Genomic DNA, 19,889 nt, shown 5'->3' with positions numbered 1-19,889 from the left:
GGCATGAGATCTCACCGTTCTAATGTCTGTATTTTTAAAAAATGGCTGATCTTTGAGTGTCCCTTCCTGGGCCCTGGGTCCTTTGGGGCACACAGTGAGGGCACACGGCGAGAGCAGCGTGGGGGGATTAGTTTTCAGTGCCTCTCACGGGGTCCGATCTAGCCTGATGCTTGGGACCCTGGGCCTACGTGGCTGGGCGGCTCTAGGGGGCTGTCCGCTGGTCGCTTGACCGTCAGGCTTCCAGCAAGCTTGACAGGTCCTCCCGTCATGCTGTCAGAGCGCACCTTCCCAGACATGGCTGACCTCTTCTGGCAGCTTCTTCGTTCCCACTGGGGTGCTTGTTGGCCGGCGCCCCTGGGGAAGGCTCTGAGCGGAGTCCTCAATGTGGCAGGAGGCAGGCGTGGGCAGGACGCAGACCTTGCCCACCAGGAGTTTCCAGGTGGGCGGCAGAGGCTGGCAGGTGAGTGTGGGGGCGAACACAAAGCCGAAACAGCCACGGGCACAGCTCCTGCTTTGGGTGGTAGGCCGGGCGTGCTCCCGGGAAAGGGGGCATTTGAACTAATGAGTCGGAACAGCGAGTAGGACGGGGGGTGAGCGGTGCAAAGGCCCCTGCGGCTGAGGGACCGGCCTCCAGTTCTGTGATAAACAGTTCCTGGGCCCCCAACGCGGGCCTGGCACAGCGGTTGGGCTGGGAACACACCACCGGGTGAGATGAACAGACGTGTGGAGGAGCTCGGCGTAGGGGACACGGATGTGAGATCAGATCATGTTCAGATCACAGACTACGTGGGTCGCCACTGTGTTTGAGGTGCTGCCAGGCCGCAGAGCAGAGAGAGGGGACGCGGGGACGTGCTCAGCGGTGGAGCGGGGGAGGTGTGTCCCTCGCAGCTGGAGACCGGGGGGCATGGCTGGAGATGGGGTGACACCATGACACGTGGCAGCATGCTTGTCCCACCAGACTCTGATCCCCGCACCACAGGCCCCGCAGCCAGTCCCTCCTCATGACACAGCCAGGAGTGGAGAAGGGACCTCTGCCTCCCAGTAGGCATGGGTAGTCAGGGCCTGGTTATCTGGTTATCTCTGGTGAGTCCCCTGCAAGCCCAAGGCGGAGCCAGTGTCGCCGCCAGATCCTTGAGATTACAGTGTGGCGACTGCCGTAAACCTCGGTGTTTTCAAATAACTTCAGGGCAGACGCGGTTGATTTTTTTATTATTGGTCATTCGTGTGGCTTAAAGATGCAGATTGACTGGACCAGTTAACTTGATCCTGTTCATTTAAGTGCCCTGTTTATATGCTCCTTCTGCCCGCTGAGTCTCAGTGGATTAATGTTACTCAATCTTGGTCATTTCAGAGGTCACAGATTTGCCCTAGTCTGTTGGAAACCTAGAGATGCAAGTGTGTGTGTGTGTGTGTGTGTGCGTGCACGTGCACGTGAGAAAGCGAGGGAGGGAGAGATGTGGAGGGGTCAGGAGGGAGAGAGAAGAAGAGGAAAAAGCAGTAAAACATGAGAGAGGAGGAACAGAGAGAACGGGACTTGGAGGAAGAGATGGGCACATTTCTAAGCAAGCGGAAGCAGAGAAAACCTAGGGCACTGGTCCTGACCTTCCCAAAGGGGCTTCCAGGCACCGCACTGTGCCGTTAATAACCATTCATCCCCGCTGAGCCTTGCAACCGCTCGGCTGGCCCCCATTCTGCAGATGAGCAAAGCGAGGCTCTGAACTCGCCCCAGCCCAACGGCTGGTAGGTAGCTCGTCCAGTTCTGAGGAGGTGAAGGCTGGACTCTGAATCACCTCCAAAGACCGCAGAGTGAGCCACCAGTCAGGTCCAGCACGCGGTTTGTTGAGCTCGGGGTTTCTCAGCCTGGCAGTGCTAACGTCTTGGACCGGGGAACACTCGCCATGGGGGGCCGTTCTGGGCGCTGCAGGAAGTCTAGCAGCAGCCCTGGCTTTGCCCCCCCGGATGCCGGCAGCGCCTCCCCGGTTGGGACCACCCAGAATGTTCCAGACACTGCCCCATGTCCCAGGGAGACCCATCATCCCCAGCTGAGGAGCCCCGCTAAAGAAACGCATCAAACTGAGTTGGCAGGTGAGCCCAAAGTGTTCATCCTTTAGCCGCATGAAAAGAGAGCAAACTCACAGTGTCAAAAGCATAGCGGCCCGGAGCAGAATTCAGTGGAAATGTCAGTGTCCTGAACCAGCCACATGGACGTAGGCCCAGGTGGGTCTGTCACTGGGCCTGGGAAGGGGTGTGCCACGACTAAGTCTGTGACGTGGGGACTTCTAGCTCAGCCTACAAGCAGCTCCCATTTTCAGTTCGCACTGCGATGGATGAAACCCCAGCTCCCAAAATAGTCTTTAATACATGAATGTAGCTGGAACTGTGGGGTGGCCAGTGGTGGTGACGGAAGTCACTCGTGCTTTTAGGAGACTGTTTGGCCTAAGTTGACGTGTTCTCCCCGAGGTAGCTGTCATTGGCTTGGGCTCTGTTTGTGTCCGCAGTGCAGTGGTCTTACCGAAACAGACGGTGGTGGAGGGCTGGGTCCCGAGGCCCGAGAGCTCGGCCTTAGAGCCCCGGGTGCGTAACAACTTCTCAGTTACACGCGACATGGTGAGAGCCTCTTGGAACTGGGCGTCGTGCTCGGGCTCACGTGTAAAAATTAGTTGCTGGAAAAGACTGAGAGCTTCGGAAGCCAGTTAGGAGCCTAGAAGACAAAGAAAGCCCACTGTTTTGGCCTCTGATGACCCGCAGGGGAGCAGGGAGTTGCTTTCGTCCTGTATTTTCCTTTGAACTTGCAACTAGGCCTAAATGAGGCTAAGTTGAAAGAAATGAAGTTTCAAATCTACGAAATCCATATTTTTTTTGGTCTGAAGATGCGGGAATGTTCTATATCTTCATAGAGCTGTAGATTTGTGCATTTCATTGTGTATGAATTGTATAAAACATGAAAACAAACCCTAAAACCAGAGTAGTGGTTGGAGGGTATGGATATAAACAGGCAGCACCCTGGCCCATGGGGGGGTCCCTTCTGACTCCGGGAGACAGACCCCTTGGGAGCCAGCCCCCGGCCCCAGCATCCTGGGGGGACTCGGGGCCCAGCCGGGAGAGATTACGGTCACGTCCCACTGGAATTGCTCATGGCCAGAAACTTAGTGGTGAGACAAGTACCATGTATTAGAATAAAGAAGTCTTGCCATAAAATAATAGTAACAACTGGGTGTTAAGAATAGCCAGAAGGATATGTTGCGGAGGACAGCTTATTGTAATTTTACAACTGCCGGAGCAGGGTGGGTCAGAGGAGCTTGGGACAGCTAACGTTCCCCAGGCCTGGCTTCCCACAGCCGGACGTGCTCTGGCCCCAGAGCTGTCTCGATGTCAGAGGGCCTGCACGGTTTTTAAAAGGGCAGAGAAAAGTAGAAATGTGGGGCCCCTGGGTGGCTCAGTCAGTTGAGTGTCTCAGTCTTGGTTTCGGCTCAGGTCATGATCTCATAGGTCTTGGATCCCTCCCCCGCCCCCCCTCCCCCCCTACTCAGTCTCCTTTCTCAGCAGGGAGTCTCCTTGAGATTCTCTCCCTCTGCCCCCCCCCACACGTGCTCTCTCTCTCAAATAATTAAATCTCAAAAAAAAAAAAAAAGAAAGAAAAGAAAAGAAAGAAGAGAAAAGTAGAAATCTCTGCTTTGTTTCTTTTTAAAAGTGAAGGGAACGTCCCTGGCGCCCCTGCATCCCACCCTAGCATACGCCCTCACATGACGTTCGCTGGGATGATGCCACACAGGTCGATGTCTCTGCCATCACCTGGCAAGAGGTAGGAGACCACCAGAGTGGCCTGGTTCATCTCTTGGGACTCAGAAGGGCCCAGTGTCCCCTTTCAGTCGTAGCAGCTGGGAACAGTCTGGGCTCCCATTTTCAGGAAGGAAGGGGGAAAGGTGGATGGACAGGCAGAGGGCAGGCTCTGTCCCCACTGCCACGTGAGGGCTGGAGCGCGCCTGCCCTCAGTCTAACCGGCTCAGTCCTTGGAGCAGACCTGTGGCAGGGCTTCTGAGATTCCCACGATGGGGGAGCTGAAGCTCTGAGAGGTTGAATCAGCTGCCCGAGGTCACACAGCTCGTGGGCAGCAGAACCACCGTCTGAGCCCGGGCATTCCAGCTCCAAAGGCCGCAGGACGTTGCCCGGTGCAAACCCAGGGATCAGCATAACACCGATCGTCTTAGCCCAGGCCGGGAGCAGTGAAGCCGACATCCGTGCCGGGATCCCTGTGGCCTCTTCAGATCCCACACCCGAAATGCTGCCTTTCCAGGCTCCGTCTTGGCTGGAGCCCGTAGCCCAACACCAGCAGTCCCAGGCTGACCTCGGGTTAGGAAGGCCCGTCACAAGGGAGAGGCGTGGCAGGTGGCAGTTCAGGCTGTGGCCCCTGGCCCTGAGCCACTGGTGCCCAGGGGTGACTCAGGATGGCCCCAGTGGGGAGGAGGCTTCACGGGAGAGGTGTGACCCTTGTAGCCACGGCCGTTTTCTCACATTCTGCGTGTACCCGGCAGCGTCTGTGTGGCCACCCCGGCTTTCGCACACACTGCCCTCCTGGGGAAACCCTATTATTCATTAAACAGCATTTCTTTTGGATAAAACGTCTGGGTGGCGAGGGTGCTGGTTTACTTCCGACGCCGTGATCCACATCCTCTCACCCTTTCCAGTTCCAGGGTCAGGCCTGCAGGGCCTCGCATGCCCTGGCCCCTGGCTCCTGGCCTCTCATCTCCAGCTTCAGTGGTGCTCCGGGCAGTTCCCCCACAGGGCAGGTGCTGGCCCCCCTCTCCAGGCCCCCAAAGCTGCCTTCCCCCTACTCACTCCTGGGCCAGCGCCTCTGATCTTTAAGACCAGGGTCTGTGTGCGGTCTCCTGCTGCTCTGGCCCCGCCATCTGTAACAGGTGCCCGCCAGGCTGTCGAGCCTCCAGGCCTCCGTTCTCCGCACAGGCCGAGGGAGCCCACACCCCAGCCGTGTGCGCCCCAGCTGGCATGTGCATCGGGACTGCGTGTATGTCTCGTTTCTTCCCCTCATCTTGGGCAGGCGACCTATACTTTCTCTGCTGTAGGGTCCTCATCTGTAAACCGAGGATAATGATAAATCCGCTTCAAGCAGCTGTTGTGAGGACGACACGTAGCTCTTACTATTCCAGACTCTCAAGCTCTTCTTATCGTCCCTCTGCCCCTGCCTCTCCTCACTGCCCTTCTGGTACACAGCACAGTGCTTAGTCCAGTAGCCTTCAGTAATATTCTTGAATGAGTGAACCTCGTAGGCCTTTGATATTATTCTGTTTGTTTGTTTTTTAAGATTTTTATTTACTTGTCAGGGAGAGAGAGCGAGCACAGGCAGGCGGAGCGGCAGGAGAGGGAGAAGCAGACTCCCCGCTGAGCAGGGAGCCCGATGTGGGACTCGATCCCAGGACCCCGAGATCATGACCTGAGCCGAAGGCAGACGCTTAACTGACTGAGCCACCCAGGCGCCCGCATGATTCTGGTTTTTAATGACCTTCTGAAAACTGATCTGAGCGGATTAATGCCAGCAACACAGAAATGATCTGGCCCGATGGGGGTCCCTCCGAACTTCTGTAGATGTGTGAGGACGAGCCCCAGCTCTGAACCTGGTTGGGCTCTGGCATTGGTGACTTGGAAACAGGACCACCAGAGCTCTGGGTTCATTCTGGCATCCAGCTCTTGATGGAAGAAGGGTCCCACAAAGCTGTGTAACATGGCACAGTCTGTGACTTGTGGGGGACCAGTTGGGGGAAGGAGCTACTTTTAGGAGCATTCGCCCCACGACTGGATGGGATGGAGAAATGCAGCAATGCCCCCGACATCGGAGAGCACCGGGTGCCCGTTCTGGTATCTTTTCCCTCTTTTGACCCCTCTCTCTCGTCTCCCTCCACCCTTTCTGTAGCTACTACGCTGTCTTGTACCCCATGGTGTACCCCATGAAGATCACGGGGAACCGAGCTGTGATGGCGCTTGTCTACATCTGGCTTCACTCCCTCGTCGGCTGCCTGCCACCTCTGTTCGGCTGGTCGTCGGTGGAGTTTGACGAGTTCAAGTGGATGTGCGTGGCCGCGTGGCACCGGGAGCCTGGCTACACCGCCTTCTGGCAGATCTGGTGTGCCCTGTTCCCCTTTCTGGTCATGCTGGTGTGCTACGGCTTCATCTTCCGTGTGGCCAGGGTCAAGGCACGCAAGGTGCACTGCGGCACCGTGGTCATCGTGGAGGAGGACGCCCAGAGGAACGGGAGGAAGAACTCCAGCACCTCCACGTCCTCCTCCGGCAGCAGGAGGAACGCCTTTCAGGGCGTGGTCTACTCGGCCAACCAGTGCAAAGCCCTCGTCACCATCCTGGTGGTCCTCGGCGCCTTCACGGTCACCTGGGGCCCCTACATGGTCGTCATCACCTCCGAGGCCCTCTGGGGGAAGAACTACGTCTCCCCGACCCTGGAGACCTGGGCCACGTGGCTGTCCTTTACCAGCGCCATCTGCCACCCCCTGATCTATGGGCTCTGGAACAAGACGGTCCGCAAGGAGCTGCTGGGCATGTGCTTTGGGGATCGGTACTACCGGGAGCCGTTCGTGCAGCGGCAGAGGACGTCCAGGCTCTTCAGCATTTCCAACAGGATCACAGGTAACTTGGGGACCTGCTGGGAAAGGGGGGCCCACCCCAGGCGGGAATAGCCTGTGGTTCTCTCAGGCGCTCTGACATGTTGATGGGTGAGCTCCCAGAGGCTCTGAGCCCAGGTGTCCCTCGGGGAAGCAACATCCCGGAGTGTCCCCTGTCCTTCCCAGGCCCCTTTCGCAAGCTCAGCAGCTCAAGACAGGGGCCACCAGAGTTCAGAAATCCGTTCTGTTAGCCCAGCCACGGCCTGCGGGCGTTCTTTCTACCAGCAACAGAAGCCAGGCGCTGGCCCAGGCTCTCCTGTACTCCTGGCCGGTCCTTGCTGCTCGGCGTTGTGTAAAGCACATACCACCTGCACCCCTCCCGCCGGCCTCCGCTGCCCGGCCCCGAACACGCTCCTCCTCGGCCCTTTCTTGCTGGTCGGCCACTTCCTCACACTGTCGCCGGTAACTCACGATGCGGCAGCGTCAAACCCCAGGCCCCTAACCCCCCAACCCCCCGACCTTGAAATGTCACTGTCTCCTGTGTGTAAAGCCACTCCTCCATCTGGTCATTGATTTGGGAGCTAACAAGTTTCTGGAGACAATCCTTTTCCCTTTGGTGAGACCCAGAGGAATTACTCTAGACAGGGATAGATTTTTTTTTTAACCCCTTTTTTATTTTGAAATAATTTTAGACTTGGAGAGGAGCTGGGAAACGGGTACAGAGAATCCCATCCTCCCTGCTTCTCCTGGTGTTAACATCTGGCCAAACGATAGCAGTTACCAAAACGAAGACATTCCCATCAGTGCCGTGCTGTTAACTCTGCCCTGGATTCGGATTTCACCCACCGTCCTGCTCCTGTGCTTTTTCTGTGCCAGGGTCCAGTTCAGGATCCCGTCACGGCTCCCTTTGTCTTGTTCGAGCTTTGACAAGTCCTCGTTCTTCCCTCGGCTTCCATGACCGTAACGCTCCGGGCGAGGGCTGGCCAGGGATTTCGTAGAAGGCCCCTCCGCGTGCGTTTCGCCGAGGCGTTCTCGGGGGTCGAGTGAGGTCGTCCGCTGGGGGCAGGAAGGCCGCGGGGGTGCTGAGTTCTCTGTAGCGGTCACGTCAGGGCCACGTATGTCTTATCGCTCGTTCATGTTGCCTTGACGCCCGGTGTCTCAGCTCAGGCTGCTGTCGCAGAATAGCACAGACTAGGGCTCCCACCCCAGACACGGCGTTCCTGCAGTTCCGGCGGCTGGAAGTCGGAGGTCAGGGTGCCACACGGCTGGGGTCCGGTGACAGCTCTCTCTGGCTGCCTTCTTGCTGTGGGCTCACGTGGCGGGGATGTGGGGAGACAGGACGAAGCAAGCCCTGTGGTCTCTTCTCATGAGGACTCTACCCTCTGACCTCATCCACTCCTGATTACCTCCTCAAGGCCCTGTTGCCAGATGCCATCACGTCGGGGGTTAGGGCGTATGAACTCCGGGGGGACACGTTCGGTCCATACGGTTCAGGGGGATCTGTCGGGTTCTCCCCTGTAAAGTCACTGTAGTTTCCACTGTAGTTAATTCCACGCTGGGGGGATCCTTGGAGGCTGCGCAAACCCTCTCTGTCCTGCAGCCTTCACCCAGGGTTTGGAGCACGCATTGGCGGATCTTGCCTCCAGCGGTTAGTACTGTGTCAGTCTAGTGGGGAAGGAGCTGGATCTTTTGGTCGTGTCTGAGGGCGATTATCACCTGGAGGACATATTGGAAGAGAGGCTTGAAGGCACTTAGATCAACTGGAAAAAGCTGGTTCAGATGATACTTTAGAGAGGTCTTCTATCTTCCCTCTCAAGAGGGTGGAAAGCAATAGCTGTTACTGTGAATGCTCAGTGGCGATCGGAGAACTGCTGTGTGAGGCAGTAACAAGCCCACATCCCTGGTTTATTGCGCGGGCTGATGGAGTGTGACTTCTCGAGAGAGGAAGGAAGTCAGGGACTTTTTTTTTAAGTAGGCTCCGTGCCCAAGGTGGGGCTTGAACTCACGACCCTGAGATCAAGAGAGGGACTTTTTATTTTGACCAGAGAAGAAAAACAATCTCTCCGTACCCCAGATTTTAACCACTGAAATGCCCCCCTCTGCTCCTGGCCAGTCTGTGTTTCCAAGGACGCCTTGTGAGCCAGGACAGCATTCAGGGTCTGGTTTCGTTTCCCTCACTAACTTACTCACATTTTGTAAAATCACCTGTCTTCTAGACAAAAAAAAATAGGACCTGCTTTATATTCCATGGATGTTGGGAACGGGGAAAGAAAAAGAACGAGGAAGGAGAACGCAGGAGGAGAGGGTAGTTAGCACAGAAAGAAACATCTGCTTTTGGCCGGGATTTTCCACGCAGATCACCTGTGATGACACTGGCAGAGGCAGAGGTCGAGGTCGTGGGGCCAGGAGAAGGGGTGGGAAACACCAGCGCTGGTTTGGCTGGCGAGTCCAAGGCAGCGGTGGTCTCCTCGCCGAGGGGAAGGAGTCTTGCCTGATGCTTTTGGGTTGAAGACTGGGGGGGTGGCAGGAGGCGCCCGGCAGCGTTGGTGAAGCTTGGGAAGAGCAGCGCGCGGGGCGCCCCCTCCCGCCACGCCCCTGCGTGCCCCGCTCACACCCGGAATGCCCGCGCCCTTCTGGGCCTGGTCCGTCTGGCTGAGCCCCGCCAGGCAGACCCTCCTCGGACGCCCCCGTGGGCCTGGCTTGGATCCGCCCAGACTGCAGAACCAAAATCCGCGTCTGGGCCCCCTCCCTGAGCCTCTGAGACTGCCCCAGCACGGGAGCTTGCATAGGAAAAGAAAGAAGGTGAGATCCGTTCCAGAAGGAACCACGGAGGACGGCAAGCTCTGTCCCAGTTTTGTTCCTCCCCACTTGTGTGGACGCCTGGGAAGTTTGCACCAAGGAATCCTCACTGTGCTTGTGAGCCGAGAGGAATTCCAGAAATATCTGGAGCTTCCCCGCTGACTGTGGGATGCCAAGAGTTTTAGAAACAGGCTGTCATGTTCATTTCCTACCCAGATTTCCACCGTGATCAGTGGGTCTGGGTTTTCTCGTTCTGTTAGCCCCAAGCTGAAGTGCCAAGGCTTAGGTTTTCCCGAGGAGCCACCTGTCGCTGAGCCACCAAAGCACCTGCTGCCCATGAGGTCTTGATAGAGTCCCACGGGGCTCCCCGAGGAATGGAGAGCCCTGGGCTACCTGGAGGTGGTCAGGCTATGCCACCTCATGGTGGACGGGTCAGCCCTGGAGTTGACACTGACTTTTAGGGCTGGAAGGTGAGCCGAGTGCTAGCGTGTGGTCTTGGGAGGCGAGGCCACAGAGCCAGAGCTGACAGGTGGCTACGGGCCATCGGGGGCCTTCAGGAGAGAGGGCAAGCTGCCCTGCCAGCAACTCGTCCACCGCTGACTCAGTGCTCCAACCCAGGCAGGGCGGAGAGCCCACGGCCCACCCCACTGCAGGCTGGGAGGGTGGCCTCGGCATCGTGGGATGGCAGCCTCTACCAATGCCTGCCACCTGATGGACTGGGTTGGAGCCTGTCTAGCAGTGCCCTGAGAGAAGGCTGCGGACACACAGAAGAGCTGCCTTGTTGCCGGGCCCCTTGGAGAGGTTGGGGCTGGAGGGCGGGAAGGGCACCCTGGGGCCTCTGAGTTTCCCCACCTGCTTTTGCGTGTTCCTTTCCTGGTGCCACCTGGAGGCCTTCCGGTGACTCCAATGAGCCTGGTTCAGCTCAGAACCGCATAGCTTGACCAGATCCCTGGGGCCTGTCAACTTTGGGTCTTTTTCTTTTTAATTTTGTGACAGGGCTTGGATTGGGCCCAACCCAGTAGATATGTTATTGTTTCATGTGAAGGATCCCAGGGTAACTGCGCCCATTGTCGAGTGGTAAATGCTGGAAACACACAGGACGGAGCAGGGCTTCCAGGAGACCGTTCCCAGACCTTCCGGCCCAGCCACAGCGGTCTGGCTCCGACAGCTTCTCGCGCTGCTGGAGACCAGGCCATGTTCTGGCCCTCACCGCAGCCTCAGAGCCGTGTCCCAAACCCACCGCGGCCTTGGCCGTCCCAGTCGGCAGGGCATTGTTCCCCACGGGCCCCTCCCCAGACTGGGCTTCTTGCCCAGACGTGGTCACATGCTGAGGCCGAGGCTCAGGACAGGGACAAGCACGTGTGGGGTCTTCTGTGGTCCCCATCCTCTCCGCCAATGTGCTCTGCACAAGCGAGATCCCCCAAGTTCACAGAGGGGTGATCGGGAGAGAAGCCTGCCCTTCCCGTCTCCTCATTGGCTCCAGGGAAGGAAGGAAAGCGTGTTGTCCATCACCTCGCACCCCCAGAAGGATTAGGGTGAATGTAAAGAACAGGGCCCTGGCCGGCCTGTGCGTGGACCGGGGAGAATGTGGGTGCTCATTCAGTCTGCCGGGCAGCGGGCCTTTCTCCTGAGGCCAGAGGGCTTGACCTCGCGTGCTGCAGTTTGAATCGTCAACAGCTCCTTCTCGTGACCTCCGGGGTCTCCAGAGCCTTCAGCTCTTTTGTTCATGGAGTCATTATTCTCCCAACGTTCTCAGGGGACTCATGTAGAATTGTTGGGTTTTTTTTTAATTCTTAAGTTCCCTCCATTGTTTCCTCTGAAATCATTTTTTTCTCTTCTCTTTCTCTCTTTTGTATTCCTTCATCTCTTTCAAGCTCAGGCCTCTCCCTGAGAGTCTGGGGACCTTGACCGTCCTCTGTGTTAGTGGCAAGGCCCTGGGAGTGGTCGGAGGCCCTGTGTGGGGGCGCAGGAGGCACGTTGACTGGTTGACCGGCCCCAGAGAGGGCTCTCACTCTCCTGGCCACGTCGAGCAAGCTGAGGGGCGGGGGTCCCACTGTTAACTCTGCGGCCTGTCTCTGCGCCCATGGCTTATCCAGTGTTGCCTCAACTGTGACAGGGTCTCTGAGGCCAGTCCCCCGGGTTATACCCTCATCCTCCTGAGCCTGAGCTGGAAAGAGTGGTGGAAGGGACCCGCCACTGCCTATACAGACTTTCTGTCCAGCCCCACCTGTCGCAAAGGCTCCTGGGCCTCCAGGTCCTGAGCTCTGGGGGCACTGGGTGAGAACCGGCCTCTGCCCAGGCCTCCCCAGCTGCCGGCCTCCGCTCCCCGGGTCAGGCCCCCGGTCCTCACCTTGTAGCCTACAGGCATTCTCTCCCACTTTGCCGTTTGCGTTCTTGGAAATTCCTTTCTGGTATTTAAGTGGGATCTCAGGAGGTCACGGTGCACCCGCATCCCAAGACCATGCACCCCGCATTTTCCCTCCCACCTGCCTTGTTGGTGTGTGTTGTTGTGAGAGTTTCCTCTTCGGGAGGCCCAGGGAATCCTGTTGCAGTGCAGACCCCCCCACCCCAGGGTATAGGAACAAGAGGCTAAGAGGGGAAAGGGCAGCTGGGGGCTTGCGATCCGGCAGTGGGTTGAGAGCCCAGTTTGCAAGAGACAGAGAGGACAGGGCAGGCGGCGGTGAGGCTGGTGGGGACAACCGAAGAGGGAGGGTCAGTGGCCACCTCGGTGGGACCTGGGTTGTGCTGACCGTGCCGACTTTACCTTTCAGACCTGGGCCTGTCCCCACACCTCACGGCCCTCATGGCAGGTGGCCAGCCCCTGGGGAACAGCAGCAGCACGGGGGACACTGGCTTCAGCTGCTCCCAGGACTCAGGTAAGCCCCCCAAATGGCACGCACCCCGGTGCCAGTCCAGGAGCCGGCGGGAGGGCTGTGGCCTGAGCACGGGCTTCTGGCCGCTGCTTTCCTCACCAGCGCTTCCGTGCCTTGGTTTCCTCCTGTGTAACGTGGGGACTTCAGTTCTGTGTCTCCCCCACACGGGGTTGTCCTCAGATCCCGATGCACTGAAACCCTTTGAAAAGTGACAGTGGACCATGAGTTGTTACTGTTAGTGTCGGACCGACGGCCAGGACTGGCTCGGGCATCTGGCTGCCTGGCTGTCCATGTCTGACGGGCCTTTTCGGAGCTGTGTTCTCTTGGGCAAGATGCTTAATCTCCTTCTAAGCCTGGGAGCTCCCCTGTTTGTGAACTAGAGGGAGTCCTCCCTCGATCAGTGCAGTGCCACCGAGATCACACCCCCTCGTCCCCATCCTGGCATGCCCAGGGCCCTGCCTTTGCGAAATTCGGCCTCCCTGAAGAAACACGTCTCCAGCACAGATGCTCCCTGTCCCCTCCGGGGCTGCCCCCCAGGGGATCCTGCAGGCTGGAGCGTCTCCTCCCAGCAGCTGCCTGTGCTGTCGCGGTCCCCGCTGGCCACTTGCTGCTGCGGGCCTCACAAGGCCCTGGTGAGAGGCAGGTGGGCAGAGGCGTCCGCTCTCCATCCTGGGCCAGCCTTTGCCCGCGAGCCAGGCTGAGGGCAGCGGGGGGTTGGCTCCATCCCTGCTGCCGGGAGCTTGTAAACACTCTTCCCTGCCTTGACCTGCTTCTCCCGGCCTCTGCCTGTGTTGTGGAAGTCTGGGGTAGGCCGCGGGCTGAGACCAAGACCCGGCCTTTTGTCACAGACAGTTTTCCCTGGAGGCAGAATATTCCCTGAGAATGTTCTGTCACCTGTCAGCCATTGGGTTGAACCGCTGGTCACACCAGCCCCTCTCGCCCCAAGTCCCTCGTGTGATTTGGAGGAAAACAAGGTCTCTGGGTCCCTCCCCAGGGTGTTTCCCCATTTCTCAGACAACCAGGGGGATCCAGGAGCAGTGTGACATTCATTCATTCAACAAACGTTGATTTGGCCCGACCCTGTCCTAGGTTCTAGAGATAGAGTGGTGGGCCGCCCGGAGCTTTCTGTGGACTGGGGAAGACCGTCCATCATCCCACGTGCTTCCCACATACTCCTGCCCTTATGGAAAGACTGTAACTGGGAGGGGAGCTATGGAAGGGGAGACCCTTTGGGGAGTATTTGGGGACGAGCCTTAGAACAGCTTGTCTGAGAGTGACGTTGCAACCCCAAGAGCAGGAAATAGGTGGCCAGGCAGAAGGAGTAAGGGGACAGCATCGTAGCCCGGGGAAGGAGCTTGGCCCATGGGGTCACACGGATCGGAGCGTGCGGGAGCGTCAGCCCGACCCTTTATCCGCTGTGTCCTTGTCAGGGACGACGGCCACCGATTTAGCCCCTGCTGGGGGCCAGGCACTGTGCCACACGTGTCCCATCACCCCAGGCGACTCCGTGGGGTAGATTAACTACCAGCCCCGCGTCACAGACTTGGAGACGCTGAGGGATCAGCAGCCTGCCCGAGACCCTAGGTCCATGTGGAGCGCCAACCGTGCGCTTAATCGCCACATGCTGATGGCGGCCCAAGGAATGTTCTTTCCTCAGGCGAGGGCAGCACTGATGCTTTTGAAGCCTGTTCTGAAGCAGCAGGAGGACCCCGGGGCTGCCCTGTCTCCCGCATTTCCTGAGCACTAAGGCCTTGAAGGATTGAAAGCTGGAGACCAGGATGGAAGAACGCTGGTCCCAACATTCACCCTAGTGTCGGGCCACGGTCCCATCTCAGCCTCCCTGCCTTTGTTTCCCCACTCTTTAGTGGGGTACGTTTTTCAGTTCTTTTTTGATCCCCAAAGAACTCTACATTTTCAAGTTTTGAATGTTTATTTTAACGACGATGGAGATTCAGGCTATAAAAAGAATCCTCAGAACACGAAGCTCCTTGTCATAGGGCCCTGCCGCCCCCTCCCCTCTGCCCCAGGCCTGGCTCAGAGGCACGCTAGTTGGATACCCTGCCTGTCCGGATAACACGCTGTGTGTTTCGTGTCTGAAGCAGCCCCAGGGCTCTGGCTGCAGCCTCCCGAAATCTCCCCGAAATGAGACGACGCTCACAGTGTTTGTTGGGCAAATGCTACAGGCAGGACGTTGCACCTGTTGGGGTGGGTTGAACACACGGGAGAGAGGGTGCAGGGGCCATCGGGAGAGGTGGAGGAGGGGGCGGCGAGGAGGACCTTGCGTCGCCAGTTCCGCGTGCATGACCCAGCCTTGGTTTTAGGAACAGACGTGATGCTGCTGGAGGACTACACGTCTGATGACAACCCTCCCTCCCACTGTACCTGCCCCCCCAAGAGAAGGAGCTCCGTGACCTTTGAGGATGAAGTGGAACAGCTCAAAGGTTGGTGTGTGGCGGACTGCTTCAGGACCGCTGCGGGGAAAGGAAGGGATCCGGGCAGATTGCTTGGCTCAGCCCTGTTCCCGGCCCCAACATCCCAGGCCTCCTGGCCTTGCCCACCGCCCTGCTTGCTCCCGCCCCTGCCCGGCTCACTTGGCCACTGTTGCAGCGGGCGGCATCTGGGCTGGGAAGGGGGGCTGTCGAAGTCTAGATGGACACCCCCCCCCCCCAGATCCTGATTCCCATCTCCTCCCTCGGGAAGCTGCTGGGTCGGGTGAAAGTCCCCTCCGTCGTTTCTCTCCTTTCTGGGTGAGGTGGGGGTGTAGATCTGAACTCGCCCGCTCTGAGCCTCTGCTTCCTCACGTGGGAAGTGGAAGCAGTGGCCCCCCAAGTGTTTCTGCCTCGGTACAGGCCTTGCCCATCTGTTGCCCCTGGAGTCGATGAGGGCATGCGAGGGCCGTGAGAGGACTGAGCTCTGCTCCGGTGCCCACACCTGCCTCCTGCCTGCCCCGATTCCAACCCCAGCACCTTGTGGCCTCTGGAACGTAGGGTCTGGTTTCCCATCCAGACACACTGATCAGAAGGGGGACAGAGGACCATGCAGAGTGCCCACAGGTGGAAGGTTCTCTCTGCTCTGAGTCCCAGCACGCGAGGACAGCCACCAGCACGATGGGGCTCGGGTGTGGTGGAGTCAGGGACTCAGGGAAGCTGACCGGGACAGGAAAGGAGGGCAGTGAGTCCCATGTCTTCTCCCACCCCACTCCCCGACTCCAGCCCAATTGAGGGGCAGTCACAGAGGACAGAGACAAAGCAGATCCTCGTGGGCTTTATCACTTATCACCCCCCGAAATCAAACATGAGTGACTCCCTCCCCGATCCGCCCAGCCCACACAGGCCGGTGTGGCCGCTTTAGGCCTGCTTTGTGGGGACGGTGGTTCCGAGGGCCACCTGTCTGCAGCCAGGGAGGAGCACAGGTGAGGGGGCGGGGGTGGCCACAGGTCCCTCCCCTCTTCTGCATGTGTGAAGCAGCGCCCGAGGCTGGCTGCAGATTCCTTGAAATGGGTGATAGAGGGACTGTGCATCACGTGGGGTGGAAATGTGAGGGGTAGGGGCTGAACTGTCCCCCCGAAATGCCAGGGGAAGGATGGGCGGCAAGGGCAGTAATGATCAGGCACTGGGTGTGAGCTCTCTCTGTTGGTGTGAGCTATCGGCGTCCTGGGTGGGGTGTGTGGACCTTTATGTTACTTCCAACCCCGAGGTTCTGGCCGGCGTGAGGCCTTGTGGTTGGGCCAGAGGCAGCCATAGACGTTGTATGGCTCTAGGGAGCTGAAGTTCCACGTGGAATTTTGAATATCATTACTAGGAAGGGTTTATCAAGCCTTTCTTGTCTAGGGCCAGACCTAGACGTTTCGGAAAGAATTCCTTAACGATTGCAGGTACGTAACCCTAGGAAGGGGTTCACCGTGACCTCCTCTCCACAGATGAGGAAGCAGGTCAGGTGAGCTCCACGCCTCCCCAGCTAGGAAATGGGACGTCAGGGATTTGAGCTGAGGGAATCTGGCCACAAAACCCATGCTCTCGGTTTGCGTCGCCCGCTCCCTGGGCCCCGAAGCATCTGCAGCCATGTTCCCCATAGTCATTGGTCCCAGCCCTCGGCGAACCTTCTTTCTGCTTCTCCCTCAGATGCTGCCAGGAACCCTATTCTTCACGTGAAAGCCGAAGTGCACGAGTCCTTGGACAGTTACGCGGCCAGCTTGGCCAAAGTCATAGAGGCCGAAGCCAAGATCAACCTGTTCGGGGAGGAGGCGTTGCCCGGGGTCCTGGCCGCAGCGCGGACTGTCCCAGGGGCTGGCTTTGGGGGCCGCCGAGGCAGCAGGACTCTCGCGAGTCAGAGGCTGCAGCTGCAGAGCATCGAGGAAGGGAACATTTTAGCTGCGGAACAGACATGAGGGCCTCAGGGTGGACCGTCCGGCACAGGGGCGCCCGGGGGAGGGGCGACATCGGGGGCACGGCCGCCAGCACGCGGGCTCCTGGTGGGTCCTGGCGATGGGACCAGAGGCAAGCAGACAGAGGTGTGGCCATGACTTTTTGGGAGGGGGGCATAGAAGGGGGAATAGGGACCATGACTTGGAAGGAAACCACCATGTGGGTCCCTTCCTCTTCTTCAGGACCAGTCCAGCTGGGCACTGTCCGAGGTCTCAGGAGCTAAGCCCTTCGCGGTGCACTTTGGAGGACAGCACTTCTTCCTCACAAAGCAGGATCGTCCCCCGGCCTTCCGTGGGGTTGATGCAGGCCACGTGGGGCCGTTGGGTCGACACTGAATGCTCCTCAGAGGAGAACCCGGGAGCAGAGCCCCTCAGATGGGCTTCCCACGCTTCCATCCTTGTTAGGACCTTGCCATTAGCAGAGCTGCCTGCTGGTGCTTGTAGGGGTGGCCCGCGGGCCACTGGGCAGAAGCAACAGGCCCGGGGCTGCTGTTGCTGAGAATGGGGGCCGTCCTGCCTGCCTCCCTGTTGACAGATGCTTTCGGATTTCAAACGAAGGGAGCAACCACTATAAAAGACACGAGGAAGGAGCAGGTGCCTGATGTTTCATTTCCAGAACTGAAAAAATAATCCATTTAGTGAGGACACCCCCCGCACCCCCGCACCCCAATCTCCCCAAGCCAGCCCGGGGCTGTGGTGCCCAGCACAGCCGGGAAACGGAGAGGCTGTTCTCCTGGGAGGGAGTCCCTGTCACGTAGGGAAACCTCATCTGCTAGACTGTTTGGGGTATTTGACCAGTCAGAACAGCTAGCCTCAGGTCCACAGGCAGCCATCCCTCCGCGGGCAGCAGTGGCTGGTCCCCCAACCTCAGGCAGCATGGGACAGGATGGGGTAGAAATGACGCTCGACCCGTGCTCTTGGCCCAGCTCCTTCCCCTGGGACCATTTGGGACTTCTGTCACCTCTCAGAGCCATCCGGAAAGTGGGGTTAAGGGGGCGGGAAGTTGGATCGAACGGTCTCTGAGGATCATGTCCCACTGTGATCTTGGATGTTCTGTGAATCTGTGGGTTAGACGGGGCGGGGTGGGGATGGGAGGGGATGGGGGGTGGGAAGGGCTGGGGAGTGGACCCTCGACCAACACGGCTTTTGATGGTTTCCGACGGGTGTGTGCAGCCCTGCGGGCACCATGTGCACACTCGTCGGACCCGTGTCGAGCAGGGGCCTCACCGAAGGCCGACCCCCTGGAGGAGGATGTGGACACGGAGCTGCAGGAGTATCATCTGTCCGGTTAGACCTCGTCCGGCTCCCCTTGGAGGCGGGACAGCTGCAGCACCGGGGTGACGTGGGAAGCCAAGGGACTGCCCGTGTCCACCCTTCCCTGGGTAGGAAGTGCATGCCAAGCCTTCCCCACCTTCCGAATGCGGGGTGGTCAGCAGAGGGCAGATCCAAGGAGATGCAGCTGCCTTTCCAGAAAGTACATTCCCTCTGCCGTGTTTGCTTTGGGCCTCACCAGCTCCTGGCGATGCGTCGTCCTTTGGCCGCGTGGCAGAAGCCGGGGATCAGCTGTTTGCTAAAGCCCTTTCCCGTGCCGTGGCGCTTGCTGCCTCCATGGTCACCGAGGCCGTTGATAGTGCTCCCGGGTCCGCTGGGTGCCAGGCGCTGGTCTGGGCTCCAGGGGTGGGGGTGGGGAGGAGCAGGTGGCTTTTCCAGGGGAGCAGAGGGCAGTCGCACCTGTGGGCTCTGCCGACACATGCAGCTCAGACAGACTCTGATCCCAGCCCGAGGGGGGGGGGGTGGCATCCCTAAATCTGAGCGCATTTCGTGTTTTCTCTGTGTGTATTTTTCTCTACACGTGTCTGGTCAAGGGACCATGTTCCTGACCAGCTAAGACGCACAGAGATGGCCATTACCTCCAGGCGGGAACAGCCTGGGATGGCCTGCCCGTGGGCCTACTTGAGGACAGCACAGTGGCCTGGAGCCGGCGGTGGAAGGCGGCTTTCCCTGGACTGCGCAGGCTGCGCTTTAGAGAGAGGGTCTTGGGACCCCTAGTCCCCACTGGCCAATTCCAGACCCGCTGGGATCCACTAGGGTTTCAGCTGAGTCTGTCTAGAAATAGCACACTTCGCAGAAGAATTCACTGCCTTTCCCTGTTTTCCGTTGACACTGCCAGGCCCTGCGTACCCGCTAGGTGCGAAGCGCCAGGCTGGGTTCGGGGCAGAAGCTTTCAAGTGCTTCGCTTGTTATCGCGCAGGGAGGGGCCTGGCTGATCCTGACGCCGTCAAAGAGCAAAGCCAAGGCGTCTAATTCGTTGGCGGGAGGGAGGTGAGTATCTCCAGGTAGGACGCTTCGGGAGAGCTCCACGACGTAGGGGACCGCTTGAGCCAAGCCTCGGAGGCTTTGTGGCCGCTAGAATCATGTTTTGCCTATTCAGGAATCCAACTCTGCCTTCATTGAGCCTGAGAGAGAGCAAGAGCGAGTGAGAGAGGAGGAGCACGGCGGGAGGGGGGGTGCGGAGGCGGCGAGGAGAGGAAGAGGCGCAAATCCGCGCACTTAAGTTCCCCGGGGCCTCTTTGAAGACACCTGCCCTCGGGCAGCAGGTCAAAACCCCAACTGCGCCCACTAAACCCGGGCCTGTCGGCTTTATACTGCTGTGCAGTGACGGCCTGAGGCCTTCCCAGGGGACGTATGGACAGTGGCAGCGGGGGACACTGGGCCACACAGTCGCTTAAAAACCTAAGTCGTGCGTGCCCCGGTTTTGACAGGGCCACGTTGAGGGCTGTTGCCCAACTCTGTCCGTCTCATTGAATATGACGGGGTCCCTGTGCTGTGCTCCGGATGCCAGGTTTGGAGGCTCTGGGGGCGCACGCGCCAGCGCGCATAGCTCAACCCCTGGCCACTTCGCCGGCCCGAGGCGCCGAGCTGGGGCGGCGGGGGCCCCGACGCTAGGGGGCAGCAGTGGGCTGCACTGCCGCCGAAGGCCGGGTTGCTTCCCGCGGGCCTTGCGCCCTCCGCCGCCCGCAGCCTCCAGCTCGCTTCCGGGCGACGCCCGCCGGGCGCAGGCTCCCGGGGCGGCGGCGCCGAGGGACGGGAGGGAGCTGCGCGCCGAACCGAGTGGCCCGGGACCCTGCCGCGGGACCCACAGCCGGGGCGCCGTCCGGGGGGGGGGGG

General features: G+C 59.2%; 1 protein-coding gene across 9 annotated transcripts in view; it reads left to right on the top strand.

Annotated features, from left to right (window-relative positions):
* GPR161 (G protein-coupled receptor 161) overlaps nucleotides 1–17,312 on the top strand; it is a 47,644-nt gene extending 30,332 nt beyond the window's left edge. For all 9 annotated transcript variants that reach the window (XM_008695741.2, XM_008695707.2, XM_040636174.1 and 6 more), the window contains 4 exons: nucleotides 5,927–6,651; nucleotides 12,197–12,301; nucleotides 14,620–14,739; nucleotides 16,420–17,312. In XM_008695741.2, coding sequence (XP_008693963.2) covers nucleotides 5,927–6,651; nucleotides 12,197–12,301; nucleotides 14,620–14,739; nucleotides 16,420–16,685 — 1,216 coding nt within the window. In that variant the 3' untranslated portion in view covers nucleotides 16,686–17,312. The remainder of the gene's footprint in view (nucleotides 1–5,926; nucleotides 6,652–12,196; nucleotides 12,302–14,619; nucleotides 14,740–16,419) is intronic.
* The last annotated feature ends 2,577 nt before the right edge of the window (nucleotides 17,313–19,889 follow it).

This window comes from Ursus maritimus, unplaced genomic scaffold (genome assembly GCF_017311325.1).
Source record: "Ursus maritimus isolate PB19 unplaced genomic scaffold, ASM1731132v1 scaffold_2, whole genome shotgun sequence".
NCBI classification, from domain to species: Eukaryota; Metazoa; Chordata; class Mammalia; order Carnivora; family Ursidae; genus Ursus; species Ursus maritimus.
The sequence above is the reverse complement of the archived record's forward strand: the minus strand, read 5'-3'. Positions and strand labels throughout refer to the sequence as shown.